Here is a 27,989-nt window from a genome sequence, read left to right on the forward strand (position 1 = left end):
CACCGAAGGCCAACTGGCGGAAGCGGTGTCGATAGGTCGATCTACGGCTGTTGCCCTGTAGCTAACACCGAACCCTTTACTAAACACCTTAACGAGAAAATCAATTGGAATATTTTCCCATGCTGTACAAAGAGTGCAAGCAGGCGGCAAATAGTTTTGACAGCCCAATTCGGTGGTGCAAAACGTTTGCTACACGTGTGCGTTTTCGCATAACGCTTTGTCCTCCTCCCAACTAACCGTTTCCCGTATCCTCATCCTAGATAAAAAGAATTAAACCGAAATTACCCGTAGTGAACCGTTTACTAACCCCTTCTCCCAAACGCTACCCCGGGCTCGATGTTCTATTCGAGAAAAATTTAGAAATTTTCCAACGCTTCATTGCAGGTGTCGGCCCAGCAGCGGCCGTGGCTGCAGCTGCAGCAGCAGCCGGTGGCGGCGGCGCTGGGGGCGCTGGCAATAATGCCACCGGAACGACGACCGCCAACAACGCGGTCGGTACCGGAACCGGTGCCGTTGCGGTCAATAGCACCACCAGCAGTAACAATCACGGCTCGGGAGCCAGCAGTGGCACCTCGGAACGGACATCAGTGTAAGTACACGTGACATATGCATATTTTGTTATCTCCGTTTGTCAGAGACCGTGTGTCGGTTGCTGTCACACAGTTTGGTGATTTTAAACTGAAGAAGTGTTATCGTCAGAGAACCAAACTATTTTTGTGGAAAAGCATAGGAATATTTTTTTTGTTTTAGTTTTGGCATACCTGGCAAAATTTATAGACAGAGAAAATACTGTAGAAAATATTTGTGATAATTTTTTTTTCTTTTTTTTTTCGGTTATTCGTCATGTAGATGGTTTTTTGTAAAATTTAAACAGAAATTTTTCTACTGTCCTACGTTTCGACTGAGTGTATTTAGCCTTCTAAAAACTAAATACACTCAGCTAAAACGTAGGACAGTAAACGAAATTCCGTTTTAATTTTACAAAAAGGTTGCATGCCGAAATACCAAAATATACAAAATCACAACAGTCGGAATAGATATAAAACATTTGTCATCTTTGTGCAAAATCAATGTAAAATTTTTTTGAATCAGTATTGTCTGCAAGTAATAGTGTAATTATTCAAATTTTTCATAAAACGTCATTTGCGACTAACGCACGCACTTTTTTTAGTCTCCAGGCAAACATGAGAGAAAGGCAAATCATTTGTTTTTTAACGAACAGATTCTTTCATAATGCCTGAATTTTGTTTCAAGGCGCAGTTGAGTTTGCAAAACAGTTCCATTGCTTCTCTGTTCTTTTTTATGGTGCTTCAAGGAAGTATTCTTGGATTTAAAATAGTAGGAGGGTGGTATCCAAGACACGACCGCATGACGTAGGACTACGGTTTTTTTTTTCATATTTCGATGCTTCGGAGAAATCGTCTTCTGCTGATCCTTCGCACGCTTCTGGGAATTGCGCTTATACATCATATTCATATGACGAGACATTGCGAGAATCAGGCATCCCAATAGTACAGTCTTTATTTACTGTCTTCTCAGATAACGTTTTCTGTTGTTTGTTTCGATACCTATTCGCACTAGCAGTTCGGTAGTCACATTGAGAACGTATTGGCGACAAAGCTTCACAAAAGGAAACGAAAAATGTACTTCGTGTTTCGATCGATATTATTTGAAGAATGTTTGCGGTAAAGCGAATGTATAAGAGAGAAAAAGCTTTTTTTTTATACAGTCGTTTGTATCTGCATCACACAAACAGTGCGTTTCGGTAACAGCTCGAATCCGCTGGAGACATTTTCCCTCTTTTTCTTTATTTGCCTATGATGGATGTCGTGTGACGGCTGTTTAAAAAGACTGTAGGAAGAAGCAGCGTAAAGAGTAAGGCCGAAAACATACTAGCGCGTCCTGCGCTGTGGAGACGGTTCGCCTTGCCGTGGGTTAAAGCACAGCCCTAAGTAGAGCTGTTTATTAACCTGCGTCAGGGCGAACCGTCTCCGCAGCGCAGAACGCATCAGTATGTTTTCGGCCTAACGTACAGACTGCTCGGCACCTTACCGACAGTTTTCGTGCAAAGAAAAGCAAACTCGGCAATAGAGCGGCTTTGTACTGAACGTTGTTTGTATCTCATGTCGAATGTTATATACAACCATACATGCCATTGTCGGCACGAAAATAAGGTGAACGGCAAAGAAAAAACATTCGTGTTTGGAGAACTAGACGGCAACATTATAGTCGCAATGCATTTTATCTTTCGGCTGTCTTTATTATGCCAATACCACTATTGTCATAGAAAGAAGCTCTCAGATGTCATCAAAAAACTGTCATCGCTCAGTACATTTTTCTTCTAGCGAGGATTGAGATGTTCGTTCAAATTTTCAATATATTCGTTTGTTCATTGAATAACTGCTACCGCTGTAAAACTGTAATACAAAAATCTGGCGTCCGTATGTCACCGGTACGGTTTTGGAATGAAAATGATGGTAAAATGTTGAAATGGTACCTTTTATATCAAGGTTTCGTCAGTTACTTGGAAAGAGGGCGGAGCGCAGCAGAATAGAAAATGGCAAGGAAAGTAAAACATGGTTGAAAACTGCACCGGTCGCAGTCGAAAAATTAACACTAAGAAAAAAATGATCCTTGGTCTCTGGTTATTTCAAGCAGAGTTTCCAGCCATTTTTGGCACTTTTGCAGCTACCAAGTACAGTATGGGAACATACTTAAATGACTTAGCATTTTTTTCATGATTTCTAAACCCCCCCCTCCCCCCTCGTAGCATTTGGTCACAAAACTTCAACTCCCCCCTGAAAACAACGTAGCATCCGATTAGCTCCTCCCCTCCCACCACCCGGTTTAAAAAAAAATACAAGTGACAACATAAAAAAATACTTGAAAAAAAAATCACCGTCTAATTCAATTTATTTATCGCTTATACACTGGAAACAGCATTTCTTCGGATATTAACTTCGCTATGGATTAATGTTTTCTGCTTCGAAGAGATTGTGTTTTGGTACGAGGAGGAAAGATGTTTATACAACTTCGTATTTTAACTATTAAAAACTACAAAGAACCAAACATTTTTGTTTTCAAAACAGATTGTGTGTTTACACATAATTTCAGAATGCCACAGACAGAAAGATTTCGACAGCTCACGCTGCAAAACTTTGTGTAATGTTGTAGTGTATTTTTTGTATGCATTTTTCTTGCGAAAAAACCGGTCATTCAAAATAAATGCTACGTCGATTTTAATCCAACCCTCCCCCTCTCCCTTGTCACAGCTTGTCACAAAACGACGATATCCCCCCCACCCCCCATTATGCTACGTCATTTAAGCATGGTCCCTAAGGTCTTTTTTTACACGAGGGATGCGTTCCAAATTTGTATAGAACCGCGTAAAAAAGAGCTTTTTTGAGTTGCAAATATAACGAAGAAAACCGTCTTAAAATGTTTGAACCTCGTTTGAATATGATAGTGGTCAATCTAGAGACCAAAATTCAATATTAAAAATTTTGAATATTTACACCAAAAATTGTGATTTTTCCAAAAAAAACGGATATATGTTTCGGGTTTACGGGGTCCCGGCACGAGATGACTGGTACAATTTTGCCTTTTCTTCCTTTTCGCGATCAGTACCTAGCATCCGTATGATACCAATAAGGTTTTGTATTAATGGTAAAATGTATGAATGATACCTTATATCAATGTTTCGTCAGTTACCTGGGAAAAGGGCGGAGCGCAGCAGAATAGGAAACACCAAGGAAAGTAAAAACCTTTTTCAAAGCTGCACCGGCCGCGGTCGAAAAATGATCACTAAGAAAATACGAGAATTTGATTAGCTCATTTGTATGGCTTTTATCGCCATCAGCAACGTTTTGTAAGAGGAAAAATCCAAAAGGTGCCAGTTGCCGATGATTAAAGTTCTCTGGTTAACTCGGGCCGAATTACCAGCTATTTTTGGCCCTTTTTGCAAATACCAAGTTCTCCTTAAAAGCTGCCAGATATACGGGTGAAGGCCGGCGCGAGATAACCGGTATTATTTTGCCTTTTCTTGCTTTTCACAATCAGCACCTAGCATCTTTATGATATCGGTACGGTTAGGGAATGAAAATGATTGTAAAATGTCTGAATGGTACCTTTCATAAATGTCCAGTAAGAGTGGTGTGTGTACTAGAGCGGGAGTAACAACAACAACAACAACAAATCGTTCCAGTCAAAAAGGTTTTATACTTTAGTGTCGACTGTGCTTGGGAAGTGAGGTAGTGATTGGTTACTCGGTATGATTTGGACAATCCATGTTAATTACCAATTTTTGGAAAAGTCACCTTAAAAAGAGTGGTATCCGTGAGATTAACTATCAATTAGGGTGGAGGTCGCGGAAAAACTTTCGAAAATTATAGAAACTTGCTTCTACGAGTATAATCTCAACCAATTTAGCTCTTTAGTGCCTTCGGCCATGTTGTTAGGCACCAAAAACCTACCATTTGAAGTCATGAAACCTTTGATTTGAGCCATTTTGAGCTCTTTAGAATACAAATCTCCATATAAATTTGAAATGCAATGCGCCAAGCGGAGACAAAACCAATCGACTTCCGATAAGTTTAAGATTGTTAGGGGCCCCAAAAAGAACAAAAAAAACTTGGTTCTGGCCTTCTGCTATCAAGTTTCGTTTTTTCCATATAACGATTCCCCACCCTAATATATATGCAGGCTTTGTTTTGCTCATCTTCATCTTAAAGAGAACCAGTTTTCTTCCCTCTTAACAACAGTGAGCTTACATTCAATGTGCATCACACCATCAGCTGTAGAAAGAGCGCTCCTAATTTGACAGAGCAAAAACCCAGTGAAACTCTTGTAAATTGCTCATCCGCGCACGCAAGAGAAGTGAAATAAATTGCTCGGCGATTAACTGAGCATTGCGGTACCGTTCTCATCGCTCTGGGGTGCGGCAAAAACAGTATAAAATCGAACTTTCTGGAGAATACGCACCCATAGTGAGTTGTGAATCTTCCTACAATATTAAATTCGAAAACGGTTAGGATGTGGCTTCAATGTGAACCTATATATTTGATATTTGGCCAACTTCTCTTCTAGTAAAGGAGAAGCTAACGAAAACTACTCCCTCTTAAACTGAGAGAGCAAACAAATGTTTACTCCTAACACGCGATGATTAAGAGTAAAAAGGAACTCTGCGACTGAAATACTCTACGCCTAAATGTGGATAATTACTCACTCTGTGTTTGAGAAAGTATAGTTCTCCAAGGGGCTTGGCAGGTAGAGAGGGAAATTTGAGCAAAAATCAAGAGAACGGAAGAAGCCTGTATATATGTGTGAAGTACTGTATTGAAGCCATCCGTCTCCGTCGGCGCTCGTTGTCATATACAATTAAGAATCGTCAAATGAGAGTGACGGCGATAATCTCCGCTTTCAATTGAAAATATTTTCCTTTCATTTTCAAGCCCTTCAGCTATCAAAATCAAAGCAAGAGCTTTCAAGTAGTTTTCATGTAATGAAAAAAGTGCTTGAGAATGATACATGCTTTTCAATTGAAAGCGACGGGTCAAAGCGTCATTATAACATAACAATTTAAAATCACTTTGTCAGGCTCTGGTTACAATACTCAACCATAAAAAAATCTGATCGATTGATGTCGAAACTTCGATAATCTGATAAAAAATTACTGAAATAAATATTAGCGCTTAAACCCTGACCACTTTGTCCATGGAAAATAAAGAGAAAAAGTTTTTTTTTTGGCATGTCATTTCCGATTTCACTGAAACTTTTCGCGGTTCCTTTTCGATAAAAAGGTCATTTTATGATATCAGTTCTTCATGTAGACTCGCGACTGCTGTTTCAAAAGGGTCTATCCAAAAATGTGACTGATGAGTAAAAAGTTTATATCTGCGCCGAACGTCTCGTAATGATTAAAAATATTCCTAGTGATCGATCTAGTGTCTTCGGAAAAGTCCTAGAAAATGATTTTATCCTTTCAAAAAAAAAATTTTTTTTTCAAAACTCCCAAAAACAGATCGGTTGATCAGGCGCAAGTTTAATAGGGAAACCTGTCTGTTTAATAGAGCTCTATCTCTCAGCTCCCGATTCTCTAAATATGGATTTACCTGACATTAACACGTATTGTTTAAATTGGTTACCTTCTGTGTTCGTATTTTTTTTTACAACCTTCTGGTAACAGGGTTCGCCGGTGAGCTACGCATATTCAATTTCAACAAGGCCAGTATAAAAATGATCGATTGTGGTACAAGAACAGCGCATTGGATTGGTATCATGCTCTTAGTGATAAAGTTTAAACACTGTAATGTGTATATAGAAAAATACACATAAAAAAAAGTTCAGAGTGAAAATATCAAAATACTCAAACGTACATAACTTTTTTGTTTTTCATTTTACCATCACCAAATTTTAACAGGTAGTAGTAAATATTGTCATCTTCAATGTGTTAAAAAATTAGATTTTTAAAAAAATAGACTTTTAGAGATATTTAATATTTTGTTACAATTTAAAAAATATGGCACAGAAAAAAATTTTACAGTGTATATATTTTTTAGAGCCGCAATTTCATTACCTACAACTTTGCTAAAGACACCATTTCAAACAAAACAGATAAAGAAATTTTTATCCATCGGTCACCATTTTGGAAAGGCCCTTTTGAAACAGCAGTCACGAGTCTACATGAAGAACTGATATCATAAAATGATTTTTTTTTACGAAAAGGAACAACTGTGAAAAGTTTCAGTGAAATCGGAAACGATCGATCAGCATCGATTTGCGATGTTGCGTGGATTGCCTTCATGGTTAAATTTCTTGATTTTTGGATTCAGGCACCTGACTTTCAGATAGATGTAGTCCTACGATTTTTTTTTAGTAGTTTTCCCTATTGAATTAAATTTGCACTGTTTTTTTTATTCAAACCAAAACGTAACTCATTCATATAAATTTCCCTCTCCATTCACAGTAGCAGTAATTTCAAGCGACAGAACACTATAGACTCAGCAACGATCAAGGAGAATACGGCCCGGCTAGCTGCACAAAACCAGAGGCCAGCCTCAAGCATAACCAAACCGATTACATCGGCGGATAACTGTGAGTTACTCTTGGCATATTGTGACTAGAATTTATTAACCATGTTATATTCCTACCTTCAATTCAGCATCGATCTCCAGCCCGGTCAAGCCACGTACCACCAACACCACCAGCGGCAAGTTCGACCCGAGCAACGGTGCCCGGACAGTTGGCCCTAGTGCTGGCCTGATGCCGAGACGGTCCACCACACTGTACGAGAAGACTTCGTCAACGGAAAAGACAAACTCCACCGCAGACTCAACGTAAGTAGTCTTTGTAAACTACTCTTAAATAGTACATTACAGCCGAGAATAGTCTCTGAATATAATTATACTAAATTCACTCCTAGTGACCTCAACAAAGTATAAAATTAGCACAGCGTCTCGTAAAAACCAACGATCATGTCATTCAAACTGATAGGAAGTTTAATTTGCTTAGTTTTGGTTAATCTCAGTCCGGTTTCAGATTCGATTTCGTATCCTACCATCATGGATTTTTAAAATTCATTTATTCATCCCGTTTTAAGCCCCTGTTATTCGATTGATTTTAAATTCATACATTTATAAGTAGATGAATTTCGTACCTTGTTGAAATTTTTCATATCTTGATCGACTAGCTTAGTTAGACGAACGATTCAATAAGTGTATTTTTCTTGTTCGTTGCCTTTTTCATGGCAGTTAAACTGTACAGAAGTAGTTTAAAGTTCACTAACAAATCTGTGTTAGGTTTTCATTTTTTGCTTCTCTCTCAAAAGAATTGTTGTTACTAGTTCATTTGTTTCATCCTTTGTTCGACTAGACTTTGACGAAAAGCACACCAGTGTATACTAGTGGAGCATATTTTCAACCAATTTTCTCTTTTTTCTCTTCCCTTTTTGATCTCTTTTTCTCTTTTGAAACCACCCTTACCATAAACCGTACAACCATGTTAAAATGCACCTTCCCCTCGACAAACGATGACGCCGCACAAATTCACGAACCTTGTCACGGTTTCAAAAATCGAAACAAAACAAAAAACACACACACACATATATGCAAACCAATCACATACACACAAACACAACGGTACACGAAATCGATGCGCGCAAAACTGCAGCTTCATTGGTCCGATACCGGAATTTACCCGCGGCAGTTCGGCCGGTGCGACGACCGGTGGCAAAGGTCACGTGAAGAGTGCGTCCGTTTCGAGCCCGGGACCATCGGCCGACAGTAATGTTGGTAGCGCCGCCACAACCGATCCCCTCCGTCAAAGGTATTGCTTGTCAGGCCCACAAGAGTGCCCCGAGTTCTCTACATCCTCAGTTTGTTCTTTTGTACAGTCATATTATCTCTACTCTTTCCGTTGAGTTATCATCATTCTCGAGTTTCATTAGTGTTGAGTTCTGTTTTTCTGCAGGGTTCGGTTCTGTGAATCTAGTTTTTTTTCTCGAATTTAGAGTAACGAATAAATATCATCCTTTTTCTAGCGTTTCATGTAGCCATTTTGTACATACTCTCCAACATGTTTGGTGCTTTTGCATAGAATTTTAGTCAATTTTTTTTTTGTTCTTAATACTGGTTTTTATTTTTATTAACCGTTAGTAAACATCAGAATACTGCAATTTTGAGGTATCTACTAAATCAACTGTTTCTAGAACAACATGTTCCTATCGATCAAAATTTTACTTTTTATTATGTAAAGCAAACAAAAATTCTGATTAGTTCTTTTATGGTTTGAAAAATCAGCTTATAAATGTCCATCGCTCAATTTTCATTTTTCAACTGTACTTGTAGTGTACATCGTGCTTCGTATCATTTCGCATTCCAGTTGAAGTCACCGTTTTTTTTTTCGCGAAATGCGTGACAATTTTTTTTCTAGTCTTCAAACATCGTAGCTCATCACAAAGCTTTGTTTCGATTATCGCAGCAATATGAGACCATCGTTAATCCCTAAATATATTTTCTTCTCTTTCATTCTCTCTTCGATTTTGAAACCGAAAAATTTGAACCTTCGTTCGCTGTGCACTCGCTCTCTGTTACGTGTAACACTCGCGGCTAACGGGCAAAACATGCGTGTGGGCAATATGTACAATTTTGCGTAACGCATAAATTTCGCGCATCGCACCTCTCTCCATTGTTGAAATCAAACAAAAAAACTGAAAAACAAAACCAATACCGATTTCGAATTATACGAATGAAAAACAAATCAAAACAAAATCAATCGATCAACCAAATCGGTGAGTCAAACTGCCTTGCCTACATGGAGCGTCCAGTATTTTGTTTTCTTTCCGTTCTCGTTAGGTTTTTCACTAACTCTATTTTCGCTAATGTTGTTCCAACCTGTTATGCTGTACAATATAAGTGTAGTTGATTTTCGTTTGGCTTTTCAATTGTGTTACCGGAGCAATTTTTGGTTTTAAACAAAAATTTTTTTTGTTCTATTCTGGCTTGATTGTTGTTCAATGACTGTCTCTCTCGGAATGCGGCATGTTCTAGGCACATTTTCTTCTGTGTTGTTGTTGATGTTGTTCAAATCGTTCCTCGCCACAACAATAAGTCGATTCGCGATTCAAAACATTTCGAATAGAGTTGTAATCTGTGGTGCTCTTCACTATCCACCATCAGCAGCTTTTCAAATCATTCGAGATGTTTTTTCCATGCTGTGCAACGTTATATCTGCATGTTTCGTCATTGCGATCATTTTTATTTTAATTTTACTGTCACTAAGGCTATCATTAAAACAAAGACGTTCATTCTTTCATTCCGGAGAATTGTCTTTTTTCTTGTTTCCGAATATAATTCGGGCATTTCGTGCACGAAACATCACAATCAAAGCTTTCCTTCGTCGTTTGTTGGACACCGTAAGGTCACTATACTTGGCTGCTGCTCTAAACAGCGTGAATTAACTATTCAGAGCACAGTTCAATGAATAATAAAACCTAGCTACTACCAATACGCGATCCAGAAATAGCTTTAAAAATTATCCCTTCGCATCGAGCCACGGTTTTTTTTACTCCGTTTTCTTACTTAGTGTAATGGACAGGATTCTTTAAATAGAACGTTTTAAATTGAACCGGTCGTGTCTAGGACAAAAGTTACTTACCTCAATGGAAAATCAATAGATGATTACTGTCAGTGAAACAAATACCTAGCTGGAAAAGTTCGTTTGTGGACTCGAACTGTAGATTTTCTATTTGCGGCATGGTTTTCGGTAATAATGTATCGAAAGTGATACAATAGTACATACCTGAGGAATTAAAATTCGTGATTTACAGCCATTTTTACTGAGTCAGAATTGTTATTCCTCTATCAATTATCTGGTTTTCTAGAACCCAGAAGCTGTCATGACAATTTTTTTTCTTTTCTGATAAATATCAGAAGGTAAAATAGTTTAGTAGGTTAGTTCTCTCAAAATAAATTTGGTGTTGAACAAACAGAAATATAAATCGGAAGAAAAAAATATGGACGAAAGGGGATTTTTTCAAATGTTTTTTTTTTTATAACTGGATGTGATGACTCGTATAGCTTTATCTCAAGTTTAACAAATAGCAATAGCAAAGTATGTGAGTTTTTTTTTTCTTTTTTCACTGATTTTACTGGATTCATTTTTCATGATATTAGAGATTCATTTCATAATCAATACCTTTATTGTTTGGCTTTGCTTTTTACAATATTCGATCAAATAATATACTATATTTTGTATACAGTTACATACCATTACACTCCACAACACGTCCTCAGTTGTACGTCTCCCAGACACAGGCCCAAACAATTCGAAACGTTGCATCCAATTTGTCGTTAGTTCCCGAATGCCAGCCGCTCCCGAAAAAAAGTTACCCTAAATGTTTCTGTAAGAAAGTCTCTCATTTTCGTTGGTTAACGTTTCCCTCTCGCTGCGTAGTTCAAATGAGCGAGATTTCTTTTGTTTCGCTGTCGTGAATCAACCCCAGAAATCGACTCTGGTTTTGGTAGCATTTTTTGATCAAAGTTTTTATTTTTCTCAACATGCTTCGTTCCCTCCGTTGGTTATCGTTTTATTTTTAAGGCTTTATTCTTGTATTAAATTTTAATTTGCTTTTTTTCCAAATCAAGATTTATTTAATCATTACTGTTAGCTGGTTGAGTTTTTTTTTTACTTTTTTCAGAATCATCGATTTTTTATGTTATACTATATATTTCTTTTTTTCTTTCTTTTCCGTTTTACCCCGGTAAACCACAAATCGAAAACCTACCAACCCATCACGTACATGCCTTCACATCATCACCAACCCACAAATCAAAAACAAAAATGAAAAATCCCGCAAATATCGAACAACAACCTATTGTCAATACTATGTATCCACACATCATCAACCAACAACACACACATCAGCATGGTGAATCGCAATAGTCTTACACCAGGCGTTAATTCTTCCAGACAACCGGTTGCATTTCCCAGGAATGTTCCATCGCGATCGACTTTCCATTCGGGTAAGTGTGTACTCCTAATTGCAACCAGAGTGTGCCGTCCATCTCGCTCGCTCTTACCCCCCACATACCCCTCTTCTATCATTGATGCAGTTCAAGTTAGAGCTGGTAATTGGGAGAGAACACGTGCTTGCTCTGTCTCTCTCTCTCGTTACCTCTGCATATAGTGTGAATCTATCTCGTTCTAACGCTCTAACTAAGTGCTGCACTCGTAGTTGTTGTAAACTGCAACTTTTGGCAAATGGACAGATGTAAATTTTCTTTTTTTTTTCTTGAGTTAAAATTATGCATTAATTTAGAGTACGCAAACTAATATATTTTGTTTTTGTCTTCACCGCGCACGAAATCCAGGCCAAACCAGATCCAGAAACAGCACGGCATACTCCGGAGCCGGAGGCAACGTCGGCGACTCACCGCATACTGGCAAGACTTTCCTACAAAGACTTACTACCAGATTCAGCAAACGGTAAGTTACCCCAGAATCCCTGCAATCGGAACAGAAAAAAACTCTCAGGTTGCTTTGTTTTGAAACTGCTCTATTTGTTTTCATTGTCTCGTCCCTGATGAGGCGGAGTTAAAAAAAACACCTACATAACCTGCTTTGACTGTTCAATCATCATTTTCAAATGTTTTTTTTTCTTTGTTTTTTGGCGAAACTGGTTGTGATTTCTACCTTCTTCCTAATCCATTTTCTCATGAATCAATTTGTTTTCTTTAATTCTATGTTTGGCTTTCCCGTTCCACTAGTACTATCACTGCTATAACTTCTACTCACTATCTTTACTACTACCTAAAACTACTCATCTTCCTAACCTTCACATAACATTTCTCACCCTTAACCCAATACTACGTATGTCATGTACAGTGTGTACAGTGTTTTGTTTTTTGTGACTTTGTTTTACTATCTCGGTTAGTTCGTGTTGCGTTTAACTTGTTCGACGTTTGTTACATTCCTCGATGTAAATATGTGCTGTTTTGCTCAATACTTTCTGTGTTACCCGACTGCTTGCCAGTATAGCACGATAAGATTAGTGTTAAGAAAAGTACCGTATACTGTTTCAAGTTTTAAAAACGCTTTAAGGCAAAAACAATGCAAAAAAGAGTCCGACGGTGAGCTAAACTGTCAAAAAAGCAAAAATTAAACAGACAACTAGCGGTACACGCCATAAATAACTAGTCGGTAAAAGTTTTATTGAAGTAGTTTAATTCAAAAAGAGCTAAGTTCGTTACCGCTGTGACCTCGGTTCTCATCAGGAGGCTCTAGAATAAGATAGCAACTTACAACCTTCCAAGCTACCGTCACGGGCCGTTACGCGCAATCCCGGTTCAACTTTGTTTGTGAAAATTTGCAAACCATTACCTGTGCTTAAAAGTACCGCTCAAAAACGGCTACAGTGGGACAAAAGAGAGCGGAAGTTTATCAACTTCATTAAAATATTCTGTTAGGATTCATCTTTTCTTCCTTCCGTCTATTTAACGTTTACTGCTCGCTCTTAAAAATGCATTACAAATGGAAAGCATCCGGATGGCAACCCAGAGCGCTTCTTTTCATCGTATTTTCCTGAGTGTGAATGATAAATTCTCGTAATTTCTTTCATTACGTACGATATGCATGCATACCGATAGACTCGTCGTCCCCAAGGGACGCCCGCCCGTTACAGTATGAATGGAAGTGACGTCGTAAATAATTAACGCTTCCTTTGCTGCTGCTGAATCTGTTGGACGAGGAATGCAACTTGGGTGACGGTTAAAATTTGCGTGTATGTGTAACGATAATAAGACCTTGTTTTAAATGGCAAAGACTGTATTTCATAAACGTGAGACACACATTGAACATCTAGTATTGTTCTAAGTGTCCGTGAAATTATATAGTAGTTGCGAATATGTTTATAATAGAACATTAGGAACAACCTGTAAAATCTCTAAGCATCCGGTCACCGTGAGACGTACTCAAAAACATTTTTCGCTGGCTGCCATTACGCATAGTATTCAACTTAATAGATTCGTTTTCTGAATACGGTCTCCACCTCGATTTGCTAAACATTTTCAAATCCGAGCTCACAAGCAACAGAAACCGTTGGATGTGGGAAACTTATCCTCAAGCGATGTAGACGGTTGATAGCTGGCTAGACATAATTCAACTCAACAGTATTGCAGTGCAGGAAAACACAGAAGCTACAGTAGCGCACGAAAGGCATTTTACTCAATTTTTTTACACGGAATTCCCGTTCGAGGTGCAGGTTTATATTCGTTTTCAACTTATTTAAATGTTTGTGCTATTCCGTTCGAATCTTTCTTTCTTTTCATAAATGTGTAAATAGTATTCATATATTTTTTATTCGTTTTCAATCTGCACCATTATATTTTACAAGCCTTTTGCGTTTTTCTTCTCTCAACCATCTTTTGCAGGTTTAGGGTGTTTCATTATAAGGATACAAATAACGAATGATTGTACAAAGAAGAAAAAAAGAATAGCTATGCAAAGGCGCATTCGAGTGCGCGTAGAACATTTTCTGCTTCTGTAGCGAACGGTCTTTACAAGAATTGTAAAAAAATCTGGCGATTGTAAACATCTAGCGCAAACGAAAAAAAGATTAGTTTATCACGAATAGGCATGATCGAATCTTCAAGCCGCCAGGATTTTTCCGCTCTATCGAATGGCGAAAATAAAACCGACGGAAGTACAATTTATTGATTTTATCGCAGAGGAACCGCACGGCGAAAAATTTTATATCATTCTGAGATATTGTAAGCGAAAAACGAAAAATGCATGCACTATAGGTACCGAAACGAATTCGAAGATCTGATGTTAGTATAATCAATGGCGATCGAATAGTTTGAACTTATCGGAAATAGTTTCAGCTGATAGCCTGATAGATCACAAAATATGTAATGATAGAAATTACATTGCGAAAGAGAATAGTAGTTTTGTATAGTTAGGATTCTGAATAAGACGAATAAGTAAAACAATCGAAAGTTTTTTTACCTTTGCGAAAATTGTCACACAACGAAAAAATAACAGATCAGCTAGTGCTAAGTGATAAACTTTGCCTGCCCCGCTTTACCTTATGGTGCACTTCCGCTGCTTATCACTGTTTGTAACTAGACGCCACAAACCAATCCGTGCATGATAGTTGTCTTTTTCCGTTTATTGTTGTTCCAAGTTCCATAACAGAAAGCTCCCACTGTATTATAATCATCAACAGCGAACATCCCCGTAAATTATGCTATGTTTCGCATCTGTCACCTCTCTTCCATCTGTCATCATTTCTTCAATACTGATTGCGCTACTAGAGTAGAACACATAAATAATCAACCAAAAAAAACATACCCAACCGATTCGATATTTGCATTTATACGGTCTCCAAGATTGAAAGGGTTGCACAATGATTCCTGTTAATATCATAGAACACTGTTTCCTATCAGTCAGTGATCGCTCTCTCACAACTAGTTGTTAGTTCCGTTGTCCTCATGTTAACTGTCAGTTCTTGAGTAGTTCAGCTTTGATATTTGCGATACTATATGATTACTATTATTATCCTGTTTCTGTTGGTTTGCAACATTTTCACTAACTTCGTTTTAGTTCTCCTCCCGTAACTATGGGTTTGATACGAAATTCAACGGTAATAAATCCCAAAAAACCATGAGAACACAAATTGCATGAGAGAATTAATCTTTGGACACATTAGTTCAATTAATATAACAACAAATATTTATTGAAAATCAATAAACAATTTTATTGTTCATGAATGAACAATATGAATTCTACTGATAGTGGCATTATCAGAGTGAAATTCAAAATATCCTATGTGAATCAATGATTCTTGTTGTCTCAGTCGAATTTTTTTCGCTAAACAGAAACCATTTTCTTTGAACCTTTCAAATGCAATTAGAAGTGTTTGAGTCGTGGAAACTAATTGATACTTGTTAAACATATTTTCATACACATCCTTGTAACTGAGCCTTTAATTAAAAAAAAAATAAAAAAAATAAAAATTAATACGTGATCAACCAGGTTGTGACTCTGTTCGAGGGAAGCTAAAAACGCTCAAATCTAATTGTCTGAAACAAAATCAAGAGCAAGACCAAATTTTAGAAAACATGTTGGTCACGTTCTTGAAAAAAAATAATAACAGGCAGAGTAATTGAAAAAATGTCCCAGGTTGAAATGTTTGTTTTTTTTTCAATTATCATTTCTGATTGGCTGAAATTTTGTATAGTTGTTTCTATAAGCAAACCGTTCGTTTGATTGGTGTAACGTCTGCGGCAAAGTTGTAGATAATAATTTTGTCTTCCTGAAAAAAAAACACTTTGAAAAAAGTTATAAAAAAATTAAAGTTAAATATCTAAAAAACTCATTATTTAACATCTAATTTCTTTTTAAACTGCAAAAGATTAACTAAACATCGATGATTGTCCGATAATGGATAAAAGAGAAACAAAAAAGTAAAAATTTTCCAGAAAAAAAGGCAGAACGTTTGGTTTGATTAGCATAACGTCTTCAGCAAAGTTTTATACAGTAACAACGTTCACCTTATACCAGTACAAAATCCGGGACATCATGTTTTGGGATTATTTCCCGCGCCGAGTGACTTTAAATTATAAAAACATTTTTAGCAACTAATCGGTCGGTTGATCGGATACTATACGGATACTATTCGGCAAAGTTGTAGATAATATTTTTGTCTTTCTGTAACAATATACTCTGTAAAAATTTTGGAAAAAATTCGCCGAATTTTAATATTTTTTCATCTTTCTCCAAGTTCAGATAACTGTTTTGGTTGGGTTCTAGTGTGTAGTTTTCAAAGAAAACAAACTTAGATTCATAAAAAGTGAGCTTTTTATATATTCAATTGAAAATTATATTTTTTTCTATAAAAATTCTTTTTTCTCAGGGTGTATGTCTTTTCTGAAAGGACAGAATTACTGTGTGCCACTTTTCTGAAGGCGTTATATCAATCAAACCAAATGTTCTGCCTTTTTTTTCTTTTTTTTTCAGAACAATTTTAACTTTTTTGTTTTCTTATTTCTTTCTCTTTTCTTTCTTTTATTTTGATAGTTATTTTCAATTTTTTAACTGTTTTCCCCAAAAAATTGTTTTGTAAGAGCGTCTAGTTTTTCAGAAAGACAAATTAATTATCTACAACTTTGCTCAAGACGTTACACCAATCAAACAAACATATTTGACTCTAAAAATATCAATCATCTAATCATCATTACTTTTTCTGCATAGCATTTTTGCATAGCTTCTCAAAACCGAGTCGTGATTAAAAAATAACTAATAGCACGAAATTTCATTTTTCCCATAGAACTATCTATGCAAAGTTTCAACCAAATTAAAAATGGTTGCCGGTTTTTTTGTGGAATTGCTCAGCACTGATACTTGACGTCCTGGAAGTAAAAAGTTTTTGAGGAATGTGTCACAACCTACCTTAACGATCAATATAGAGATTTTTCAGTTCGAAACGTAAAACGTGCCTTTTTGTCATGATATTTGAATCGATGAACGAATTTGTTGAGAAATCGTTTGAGTTTTTCAATTATTATAAACTTTGTCCCACAAGAGCAACTTTTTAATATGGGGGAGGGGGGAGGGAAATGACTAATTGAAAACTGCAAATGCTATCGAGATGTCAAAAATATAGTTCCAGATTTTAAACGTAGTCGGAAACTGAGTAATTTTCGATTGCAATTATGAAAGGCAATTTTATTCAAACACAGAGTGACAAAAACAATTCCAAATTTATCTTCCCTGATTTTGTTCCTGACATCCCCTGAAATGAAAAAAAATTCCTGGTATTTTTGAACCTTTTCCAAAAATATTCGTTTTAATTTTCTTGACTGCTGATCGAATTCTGAGATTATTATTCATATTTTTCATGATTGTTTTTTATTTTCCTTAAGAGAAAAAAAATTTTTTTTGACTCTCCAAGTTACCATAAATAAAAAATTCAACATACTTTCAAATGCCGATTCTAACATTATCCTGTAGCACCAATCTCAAATTAGTGCTAATATTGGATCATGAAACTAAGAAATAAGTGAAAAATTCAAATATAATTATTGTCTCTTGAGCAATTTCACAAAATTTTTGATCTTGCTGAAACTTTGAACAAATGTTCTTGTGAGCTAAAGAAGTCATTTCATATTTGTATTTTTAAATATTTTAAGAGCCAGAACGGTATGTTTGATCGGTGTTACGTCTTCGGCAAAATAATTTTGTCTTTCCGAAAAAAATATACACCGCGGAAAAAAGTGGTTTTTAAGCAAAAAAAAAAACGCAATGAAATTTCAAATAAATTATCTTAAAAAGTTCATTTTTGAAAAATCTTATTTTTTTAAATTTATATGTTAGCTAAACCATGTCCGATCATGGAGAATCGATAAAATAAAATGAACTTTAAAAAAAAAGAAATTAAAATTGGAACGGTTTTTTAGATAGCAATGTTGTCTTCGGCAAAGTTTTAGACAGTAACTTTGTTTTTTCAGAAAAAAACACCGTGAAAGAAAAAAAAGTTCAAGGAAGAATTACAAACAAAATCTGATTTTTTTCTACGGAAACTATACAATGCGCACTGTTTCCAAAGCTACAAAAAACGTGAACGAAATTATTTTGATTCAAAAAATGGATTTTAGTGCCTTCAGCAAAATTGTACTCTGTTATTAATCCACCTGAAACTGGGAAAAGAATTTTACTTTTCTCATTTTAGCACACAAAAATGACTTTGTTCGGCACAGTTGTAGCATCTTTTTTAAGAATCAACTTTGTCAAAGACATCATACTTCCATTTGCTTATTTAAATGGAGTTTTTTTATGGATTGCCATAAGTCGAACGTCATAAGCATAAGTCAAACATTATTTAATCCAGATATAGGCATTTGTCTCTTGCTGTTTCTTGCATTCTCTCTGTGTAGATATCTGTAAGTAAATTACTGCATTATTTAAATAAGCTTTAATAACAAAAAAAAATATAGAAGATAAAAATAACCTTACTTCAGCGGACTTGTGTGTTTCATTATAGTAAACAAAATTGTAGAACATTTGTAAACAAATTTTACAAAGTCACTATGAAAAGCTATATGAAAAAACGGGCATTCTAATGGAAACTTCACAATAGTTCATTCAAATTGGCAGATAGAAGTATGGTGTCTTCAACAAAGTTGTTTCTTACAGCATGTGCTCCAAATTTTAACTTATATATAATGGAAAATAATGAATCCAACAACTTTTCTGAATACACTACGGTTTCAAAATCTTTTTTTTGAACAAACATAAATTCGATCACATTTTTGCAGCTTTGAAAAAAGAGTGCATACGCAGCTCAATTGATACGTGAATACAATAATAATGGCTACTGTAAATCAGACACATAAATTGAAAAAAAAAACATAACTTAGCGACCGTAACAGAGCTGACTACATGCGCATGTTTCGAAAGAGATAGCGAGAGACACACGCTTATGCCTAGATTGAATAATGCTTGACTTATACTTTGATAAAAAAAAGGTTTCGACTACAAAAATTTGCAGATTTTGTAGATGTCTGTTAATAAAATAGTGCATAATTTAATAAAAATGGTGAATAACCAAAGAAATATATTAGTCAAAAATAAATTTCCCTCGAAATAATTGTTTGTTTTTTATTGTAAACAACATGGTAGAACATTGAAAATTGTAGAACATTGAAAGTTAAATTTAAAAAATGACTTTTAGTGGCAATCAATAGAAAACTCCCTAAAATTCATTCAACAAAGTTTTTTTCCAATGTGCTACAATTTTGCCGAACTACTCCAAAATGAGAAAAATAAAATTCGTTTCTCACTTTTAAATGGAATAAATACAAAAATTGCAACTTCTATAATAGAAAAATTCGCTACAATTTTGGCGAACAAAATGGATTTTTATACAGGTCGGACTCGATTATCCGGAACATCAAAAAGAAATTCATTCCGGATAATCGAATCACACAAAAAATACTGAAATTTTGCGATTAACGAACATAAAATTAATATTTCTTTTCTTTATTTTACTTATATGATGCAGTGGCGTAACCAGAAGTTACTTCTTAGGCGAAAGGGGGTAAAATCTTAAAAAGCAAAAAAAAAATAAATTGGACATTGATTATTTTCACTCAATTTGAACTTGTCCCAAACATGCTGAAAGTGACTTAAATGGTAACAAATATGCCAGAAGGGATAGTAAAGGCAAAATTTCGTAATAAAAATTGAAAACTGACACCAAAAAAATAAAATTCCGGATAATCGAGTCTAAAATTCCGGATAATCGAATTCCGGATAATCGAATTCCGGATAATCGAGTTTCCGGATAATCGAGTCTCCGGATAATCGAGTCCGACCTGTACTCCAAAAAGAAACTATGAAAATTCGTTTCTCACTTTTGAGTGGATTATTCACAAAAATTGCAACTTCTATAACACGGAGGAAAATTATTAGAACAACTTTGCTGAAGGCATTACGACTCGGAAATCATTTTTTTTTTATCAAAATAATTTCGATTGCGTTTTTGTAGCTTTGGAAATAGTGTGCAATGTTAGCTGAACCTTAAAAGTGGCTAGAAAAATAAAAACTAAAAAAAAAATTACGGTGTATTTTTTTCAAGGGCAAAATTAACAACTTTGCCGAAGACACTTTACTGTTCAAACAAATTATTTTGGCTCTGGAAATTTTTTTATCATAAATGGCACTTTTTACTGAACCGAGTGCATATTAAAGATAAAAAAAAGATGTAGAGTCATTGTGGTATAGTGTCTCCGTTGTTTCTTGTTACACTGTACACAAAAAAATCCATTTTTTGTTTAATTTGTACTTTTTATGTTTTATTTCTCCAAGTTCAATCATCAATGCTAAAAAATATTAAAAACAAGTCGTGATTTAAAAAAAATACTAATTGAGCAAAGTGATACTTTCAGCCCATAGGAACATTTATGCAAACTTTCTACCGAACAAAAATGTCAATTTTAAAAAATAATAAAATTGGGACATTTTCTATGAAATTGTTCTCTTCTGTACACTTCAATTTTAATTTTATGGGAAAACGGAAACAATTTAAAATATTTGACTTATTGTCTTTTTTATTTTTTTTTTTCACGCGGATTTCAGAATTTATGCGGTTTTTATGAGCGGATATGTATGTCTCTCGTCGTTTTTTTGAAATGTCCGATAACCGATGAAATTCCAACGTTTTAAATTAAAAAAAAAACGAACGTTTAAAATATTTACACATTACAGTACGTTGGGTGCGTTTTAGATACTCCAGCGCCAAAAATTAGGTTTCCGTTTTTTTTTTTTTTCAAATAAAATTGACAGGAATTTATAACCAGAGATTGATTCCCAGTTCGGTTGGTTCATTAGATAATGTGCGATCTAGGTGTAGTTTAGCCCTTTGGCTTTATCTAACCATTGAACAATTCATAAGGATTTTTTTTTCTGTTTGAATGTTAAGAGCTAGAATTCGTATATTTAAATATCTGATGCCCTAGTGCACAGGAATTCAAATTACAAGAAATGAACCCCTCGACCATGTGTCGATTTTTTTCATTAGAATTTGCGAAAATGATGGAATTTTCATAAGTTTTCATGGTAGTTAAAATCTGACAGTACTCAAACCGCATAATTCAATCACATATTATTGCTCAAACGGGTTTATTTTATTAATTGAATTTTCCGCATGCATGCTAAAAATATAAGAGGATTATTTTTTAACACTAATGAGAACGTACACTTAGAACCATTGATTTAACATAACCAGATTTAAAAGCCAGATTGATAGGTATTAAATAATTGTGTACAGAGAAGTCGGGTCATTCATTAAGAATAAGAAATTCGGAACTACAGAACAAAAACAGCTGACTCAAGTAAATACTACTCCGACAAATATACAATTACATTAATCATTGTGCACACTTCCAATAAATCGTTGCAAACAGCACCAGCCATCAATATACTTGCAAAATTACGCCAAAATGAAGCTGAACAAAATTATTTGTTTTTTTTTCCCTTATCCTGTAAAATGCTAGCGAAAATACTACATTGTGCATCCTCTCACTCTTGCCTTACAAAAGCTACAAATTGTAACAAACATCGACAAACTTTCGGCCGATAAGCATACACAAAAAACTCAAAATTCTTTCATCGAGTCATCTCCAATCAAACCGATAGTAATTTTAGCAGCAATAAAAAAATCAGCGCCTCTACCTGTTTGTACTCTTGTATCTAAAGAACGAAACTAGTAGCAGCGGACAGTTTTTTTTTTATTTCAATAGTCTCATTAGCAGCAGTGCTGAAAATAAATCGCCATCGCAGCCTAAATTCCAAAAAACCGCTCTCTTTTGCTCTTTTTGTTTCTTTCTCTAATCCATCACAACTGTTCAACATTATTCCACCAATGACTAAACAAAACGAAACAATCTTTACTCAACATGCCCAACCTACCGCATTTGTTTATTCTGATTGCAAAATTTCTTTTTTTTCTTCTCCATTCTTCTAGGCTGAATCATGAGACTAAATAAGTAAACAAACAATGAAACAAAATCCATTGCGATCCCTATATCCGCTACTGCAAACAAACAAAAAAAAAACACACTAACTATTAAGTGGGACATTCTGTTACGAAACCAAACCTAATCGTATAGAGTAGTCGTATACGAAAACAAATCAAAAGACCGTGATAAGGAGTTACTTTTAAATGAAAATGAATGGAAAAAGTTATTTTTATATTGTACAGAAAACAAAATTATTCATGGAAAAGTTTAGCTATGAATTGTGGAATATTGGGCTGACAAACGAAGATGATCGTTCCTACGTTTATTTTTTTTGCGTTCCATGTACTGACTTTTGTTTTTGTGTTAAAAAACCAGAACGCTGTATTTCAATGATTAGCTAGAATATTTCAATTTGTAAGTTAGCACAAGCTGGATTTGATTGTGTGATGAATAAAAATATTGTAATACTGTAACGAGTATTATGCTAGATGCAAAATCGGCTGAGAAGAATTTCAGATGTTTCCAGAAGTGTAGTTTCTGTTTGCTCGAACTCTCTTATTGAATCGGTATGCTATTTAAAAAAAAAACAATACTAAGTGAGAGGATGTACAAAGAGATTTAAAAATTCAAACGCATGTACTTATTGGTTGATAGTAATATGAATATCTTAGGAAGAAATTGGAACGGAGTGCTATGGCAGTATCCCAATTTTCCCAAGCCTTCATAAAGGTTAGATGCAAAACCCGTTTCGCTGATTTCCACTCTAGTTGTCATTACAGAAATTCGTTCGGGCGAACCGATGGCAGTCCATTGTTTTCACGAACTTGTTCACCAATTTTCATTTGATTCTCTCACTCGTTGTCCTAATAAAATGTTTCCGGATTGCAAACCCCACACTTTCCTTAAACTTTTATTTGTATTTTCTGTTCATTTTCTTTCTTCTTTACTTTTAGTTTCAAAATTAAAAACAATCGTGAAACAGCTGGCGAATTAAACGCGCGAGTGTGATAGGTATTACAGTGAAAAGAAATCTTCATGAAATATAGAAACACACCTACACATACATACATTTTCACATATAACTAGCTTACAGAAGGAAACAAAAAAATAGTTTGTTGAACAAGGAATCCACCATTTTATCAACAGACTAAACGAGCGGAAAGAAAAAAGTGTATGACTATTGTTTCCTGCAGGATGGTGGTACTGAGCAGTTCAACAATAGACTAGAATGATGTCAATTGATTTTGCGTTGGAAGTTAGGTCTAATGTTTAAAGAATTTGAGAGCTTTTAGTAAAAATTTTAGTATTATTTCATATAAGTTATTAATATATTTTTTGATTCCTTTGCGAAAGCGGTAGATTATTAGGTATCGAAGTTTAAAATAGACGAAACAAATAGGCAATCTAATCTATTGATTTTAACTAATCATTAGTTATTTACGTTTGCTTTGCTTGAAATCATGAAACGTCGCTCACGAGCGGTAAATTGTCTAGAAAATGCGTTACTTGTATAATGACTGTCTACCGCGAAATCTGAAAGTTTTTAATCCTCTGTGTAAGAAGGTAGATCCGATAAAAATAAGCAACTGTAGAAGGCAACTTTTGTAATATGCTAGCAAAATAATGATAATCTGTGTAAAATTTTAAAGCAATAAAAAACGCAAAGCAACACCTTCGCTAAGCTACAATGACTTTTCCTTACGAATGATCTCAGCGCCGTCACGTGACCTGTTCGAGAAGCAGGAAAAAAACACTTGCTGTCACAATCCAATATTGCCTCGCTTTGGTGCAGATGCTTAAGCAATGCATAGGAGAATTCGTCTTGATTTTGGTTTTCCTGCACTGTTTTTACTATGTTCCAACTGGATTTCGCACGATTACGCACAACCGAATCAGTTTCCTGCACACTTAAACACGCACATACTTGCACAACCCTATCTGTCCTCTGTCATCTGCAAGTAGCTAGCTACCAATCAGTGATTCATGTAAATAACTTTGCTTTATCATTTACTAAATACCTTCTCTAACCAGCAGCAACTTTGAGTGTTTTGGTAGTGTTCAATATGAGTAGAAGAATTCTGGTTTTCATCGACGGGAATTGTCAACAGACATCAATCTTCCGTTGAAAGCACAACTCAATTACCTATCCTCGAATAATAACCTTTTTCTTTAGAATTTTATTTTTCAGTTATTAGGACAAAATTAACACCTAAAGTCGCTGTAGAATCGAAATAGAGGCAGTCTTTCGGAACCAAATTTGAGCAAACTCTAGTCAACATCAATAGTTTTAGTCTAATCTTAGTTGAAACTTTCTCATTACTTCTATTGTTGGTTTTACCCCAACTTGTGCACTGTTCCTTTTTTTTGTTAAACCTCTTTGTTCTGTTTTCCGTTTCGTTCCGTTGTTAACCGATGTTTGCGTTTTCTTTTATTTTTCGTTCATTTTAGGCCCAACGAAGGCCAACCAAATACTTCATCAAATAGGTAAATATGATTAATTGAAAACTATTTGTAATTTCACCGTTTTCTTACAAATTAGTTTTTTTCGGGATTCACCACAAATAAGTTTTCCATAATTTTGAGTACACTTCTATACACTGAAAATTTTCGTTAGGTTTAACACGAACACCAAAACAACTATACATACAAACACACACGCACACATTTACATTACAAACCAAAAAGTCCGTTAGACACAGTCACATGTAGAGGGAGTTACTTGTGCAGTAGGCAATCGGTTCTACGTTTTCCGAAAACCGAAGTCCACTCGTGGAAGCAAAAGTTATTTACATGAATATCTTCCGAACCGACTATTAATTTATTTTTCGAACTCGAAATCTTTGCATTTTTGATTTGAAGTTTGCTTCTTAATGTTGTCACTTGATGTTCACTGTTCCGTAACGTTTAGTTGTTCTTATTATTATCGAATGTTTTGTGTGCATCTTGCATTACCATCCTTTGGTTGTGTTCTATTTGTTGCATGCAGTGTGAGTGTTATAAGCGCATTTTTTTGTTAAAACATTAACAACAAAAAATATCCAGTTCGTGAAAGGTGCCATTTTGACACCTCTTCAAGTGTTTGCGTTCCCCGCAACAGGCCGGTTACGTTGATCCCGCCTACAGTTTTACTTTATCCATAAATCCTAGGTAAGCTAACTCCCTCTATTTGTTCACGGATTTTTATGTTGAAAAGAAAATATTTACAAAGGATTTCAACAACACCCACACTACCATCAGCGCCCCATCAACTAGGTCTGCTGAAAGCTAATTGCAAAAATTACCTTTCTCTTCTATTTCTCTCCCAACTTTTTTTTTGTGCAAATGCATCCTTCTTCGATAAACCGAATGAAACGAACATTATAAATACTCGATCGTACACAACATATGAACACTTGAATTGTAACTCGAACTCTAACGAAACGAAAACAAATCGGACCATCACTCAAGCAGTGGCTCGAACGCGGAAGAACCAGTTAAGCCCCGAGTGCTGCGCTTCACCTGGTCGATGAAGACCACATCCCCGAGGCTGCCGGACGAGATTATGGCGGAAATCAGATCCGTGCTGGATAAGAATAATTGTGATTATGAGCAGCGGGAGAGGTAAATATATTTTGTGGACTGTACCAATACAATTATTGATGCTAATACGTTTGATCGTTGTAGATTTGTTCTGTTGTGCGTCCACGGTGACCCCAACACGGATTCGTTGGTGCAATGGGAGATTGAAGTCTGCAAACTGCCCCGACTATCGCTTAACGGAGTGCGGTTCAAGAGAATATCAGGTAAGATTAATTATGGGACTAAAACTCGCAAAAAGTTCTTATTACCTACTAGGTATATCGCACAAGTTTACCAAAAGATTAATGAAAAAATGTAATGTTTAGAATGGCCACGATTTCATAGATGCTTATAATGAGAACGTCAAGCTTTATACAAAGGTTTTCACCTCTTATCTGTTGGCAAATTTTCTACTATTTTCAACTCTAGTCAAAGGCAATTGTTTTTTTTGTCATTTCATCAATCAAACAATTCAATAAGTTCATAATAAGATTGTCTTTAAATGAAAATTGTTTCACGCGCATCCCAAAAAACTGGTGCCAAGGGCTTGCCGAAACATGAAAATTTCTACACCTTCGAATGCAAACGTTCCGCAATTGTCAACTTTTTCATATACGACACTGCAATGCTCAAATGGACCGGAGTAACTCTGGGCCTTCTAAGGACCGGAATAAATCTGGGCCTCCCAAGGACCGGAATAATTTCGAGCCTTCAAAGAATCGGAATAATTCCGAGCCATCACAAACCCGGAATAAATCTAGCCTCACAATGGACCGGAACAATTTCAGGTCCTCAAAACACCAAAATACTACTGGGCCGACAAGGGACCAAAACAAAAATAAGCAAGTGCAAAAAAGAAGGATTTTCAGACAACGAATAAAGGGGAAAAGAGAAAAAAAATAAATAAATGAAGAAAATGAAAAAGATGGTGGAAGAGAACATCAAATTTATTCAAATTATCTTCATCGCGCCAGGGGAGCAACAGCAGTACCCAGCCCAAAATTTACAAAAGAAAATACAAGTGTATCGCTTATACAAGAACCATCGGGTCAATACTTGGAACCGCTACTCAAACTGGTAAACTGTCAGTGCGTCTTGAGCTGCCCGACAGATCAGACGTATTTTTGGTTGCTTGTGGACTGGTCTTTGACTGCCTATAGCTTCAAAGTTTGTGTTTTGTCAGTGTGTCTTTTAAAGATTACCTGGAAGTTAACTTACATCAGTCTTTCTCAAGACTACCTATTTCTTTCTTTCTCAATACTTGATATTTGATATTATTTTTGAACTTTTTTCGTATCACCTGAAATGGCAGGACGAAAAAAGAAACCACGCATCGCTACGGGGAGGAAAAGAGAGGCATCTCTTTCTGAAACTAGTATATGCAGTGAAAATTTATATGATATTCTGCCTGAGCAAGAAGCCGGCGAAATTGAAATGTTCGAAAGTAAAACTATTCAAAGTGAAATTTCTGTAAAAAAGGAGAAAGTTCCACCTATTGTGGTAACTATTGTTCTGAATTTAATATTTTTAAAAGAGAACTTTCTACGTTTCTCTCCGACGTCAACGTTACTTATCGAATTGGCCGAAGAGGCAAATGCCGTTTACTGGCCCAAACATTGAAAGATTGGAAACGTCTTATTCAGTATTTAACTGAAAAGATGTATAAATTTTTTACATATGATACGAAGAGCGCCAAGCCGTTCAAGGTCGTATTGAAAGGTCTCACCAACGATCAAACCGTTGATGAGATCAAAATTACTTTGACAGAATTACTTGGTATAGCCCCTACCCAAGTAATTCTGATGAAACAAAAATCACGAGGCGAAAACAGTCAGCGAACTGGAATTTCCCTTGTAAATTATTTAATTCACTTTAACCGCAGTGAGGTTAATAACTTAAATTTTTTTGAAAAAGCACATGCTTTATATAACGTGCGTGTAAAATGGAAATTATATCGAAAGTTTGGCGGAGGTGAAAAGCATATCACCCAATGCCGTGTTTGCCAACGTTATGGCCATGGTTCAAAGTTTTGTAACATGGACCAAAAATGCCTCATTTGTGGAGACTCTTCTCACAAAAAGGAAACATGTCCTGTGAAAGAGAGTAAAAATTTTCGCTGTGCGAATTGTAACGGCAACCATATGTCGAATTTTTATCAATGACCAGCCCGTTAAGCAATTGTTAAGGCAAGGCAAGGTAAACAAAATTCAAAACAAACTTCAAAACAAAATTCTCAAAGCCTATTCCAGTTTTAAAAGAATTCAAAGCCTATTCCAGTTTTAAAAGATGGTGAACGTTTTCTTGTATCCAATGAACAAAAGGCTCAAAGACTTGCTCAGCAGTTTGAGAGTGTTCATAACTCAAATTTGAATTTTGTGAGTCCAATTGAAAATGAAGTCACACGTCAATTTAATT

At 35.6% G+C, this 27,989-nt stretch overlaps 1 protein-coding gene across 34 annotated transcripts in view; it reads left to right on the forward strand.

The window, feature by feature from the left end:
• LOC129721038 (serine/threonine-protein kinase MARK2-like) overlaps positions 1 to 27,989 on the forward strand; it is a 221,366-nt gene that overhangs the window by 184,760 nt on the left and 8,617 nt on the right. For 6 of the 34 annotated variants that reach the window (XM_055673119.1, XM_055673120.1, XM_055673118.1 and 3 more), the window contains 9 exons: positions 361 to 589; positions 6,965 to 7,092; positions 7,160 to 7,334; positions 8,167 to 8,322; positions 11,422 to 11,519; positions 11,868 to 11,982; positions 24,465 to 24,500; positions 25,464 to 25,616; positions 25,680 to 25,798. In XM_055673119.1, coding sequence (XP_055529094.1) covers positions 361 to 589; positions 6,965 to 7,092; positions 7,160 to 7,334; positions 8,167 to 8,322; positions 11,422 to 11,519; positions 11,868 to 11,982; positions 24,465 to 24,500; positions 25,464 to 25,616; positions 25,680 to 25,798 — 1,209 coding nt within the window. The other 28 variants (XM_055673097.1, XM_055673121.1, XM_055673105.1 and 25 more) reach the window with 25 other exon arrangements.

The sequence above is a fragment of the Wyeomyia smithii genome, chromosome 2, assembly GCF_029784165.1.
Source record: "Wyeomyia smithii strain HCP4-BCI-WySm-NY-G18 chromosome 2, ASM2978416v1, whole genome shotgun sequence".
Taxonomy (NCBI): domain Eukaryota; kingdom Metazoa; phylum Arthropoda; class Insecta; order Diptera; family Culicidae; genus Wyeomyia; species Wyeomyia smithii.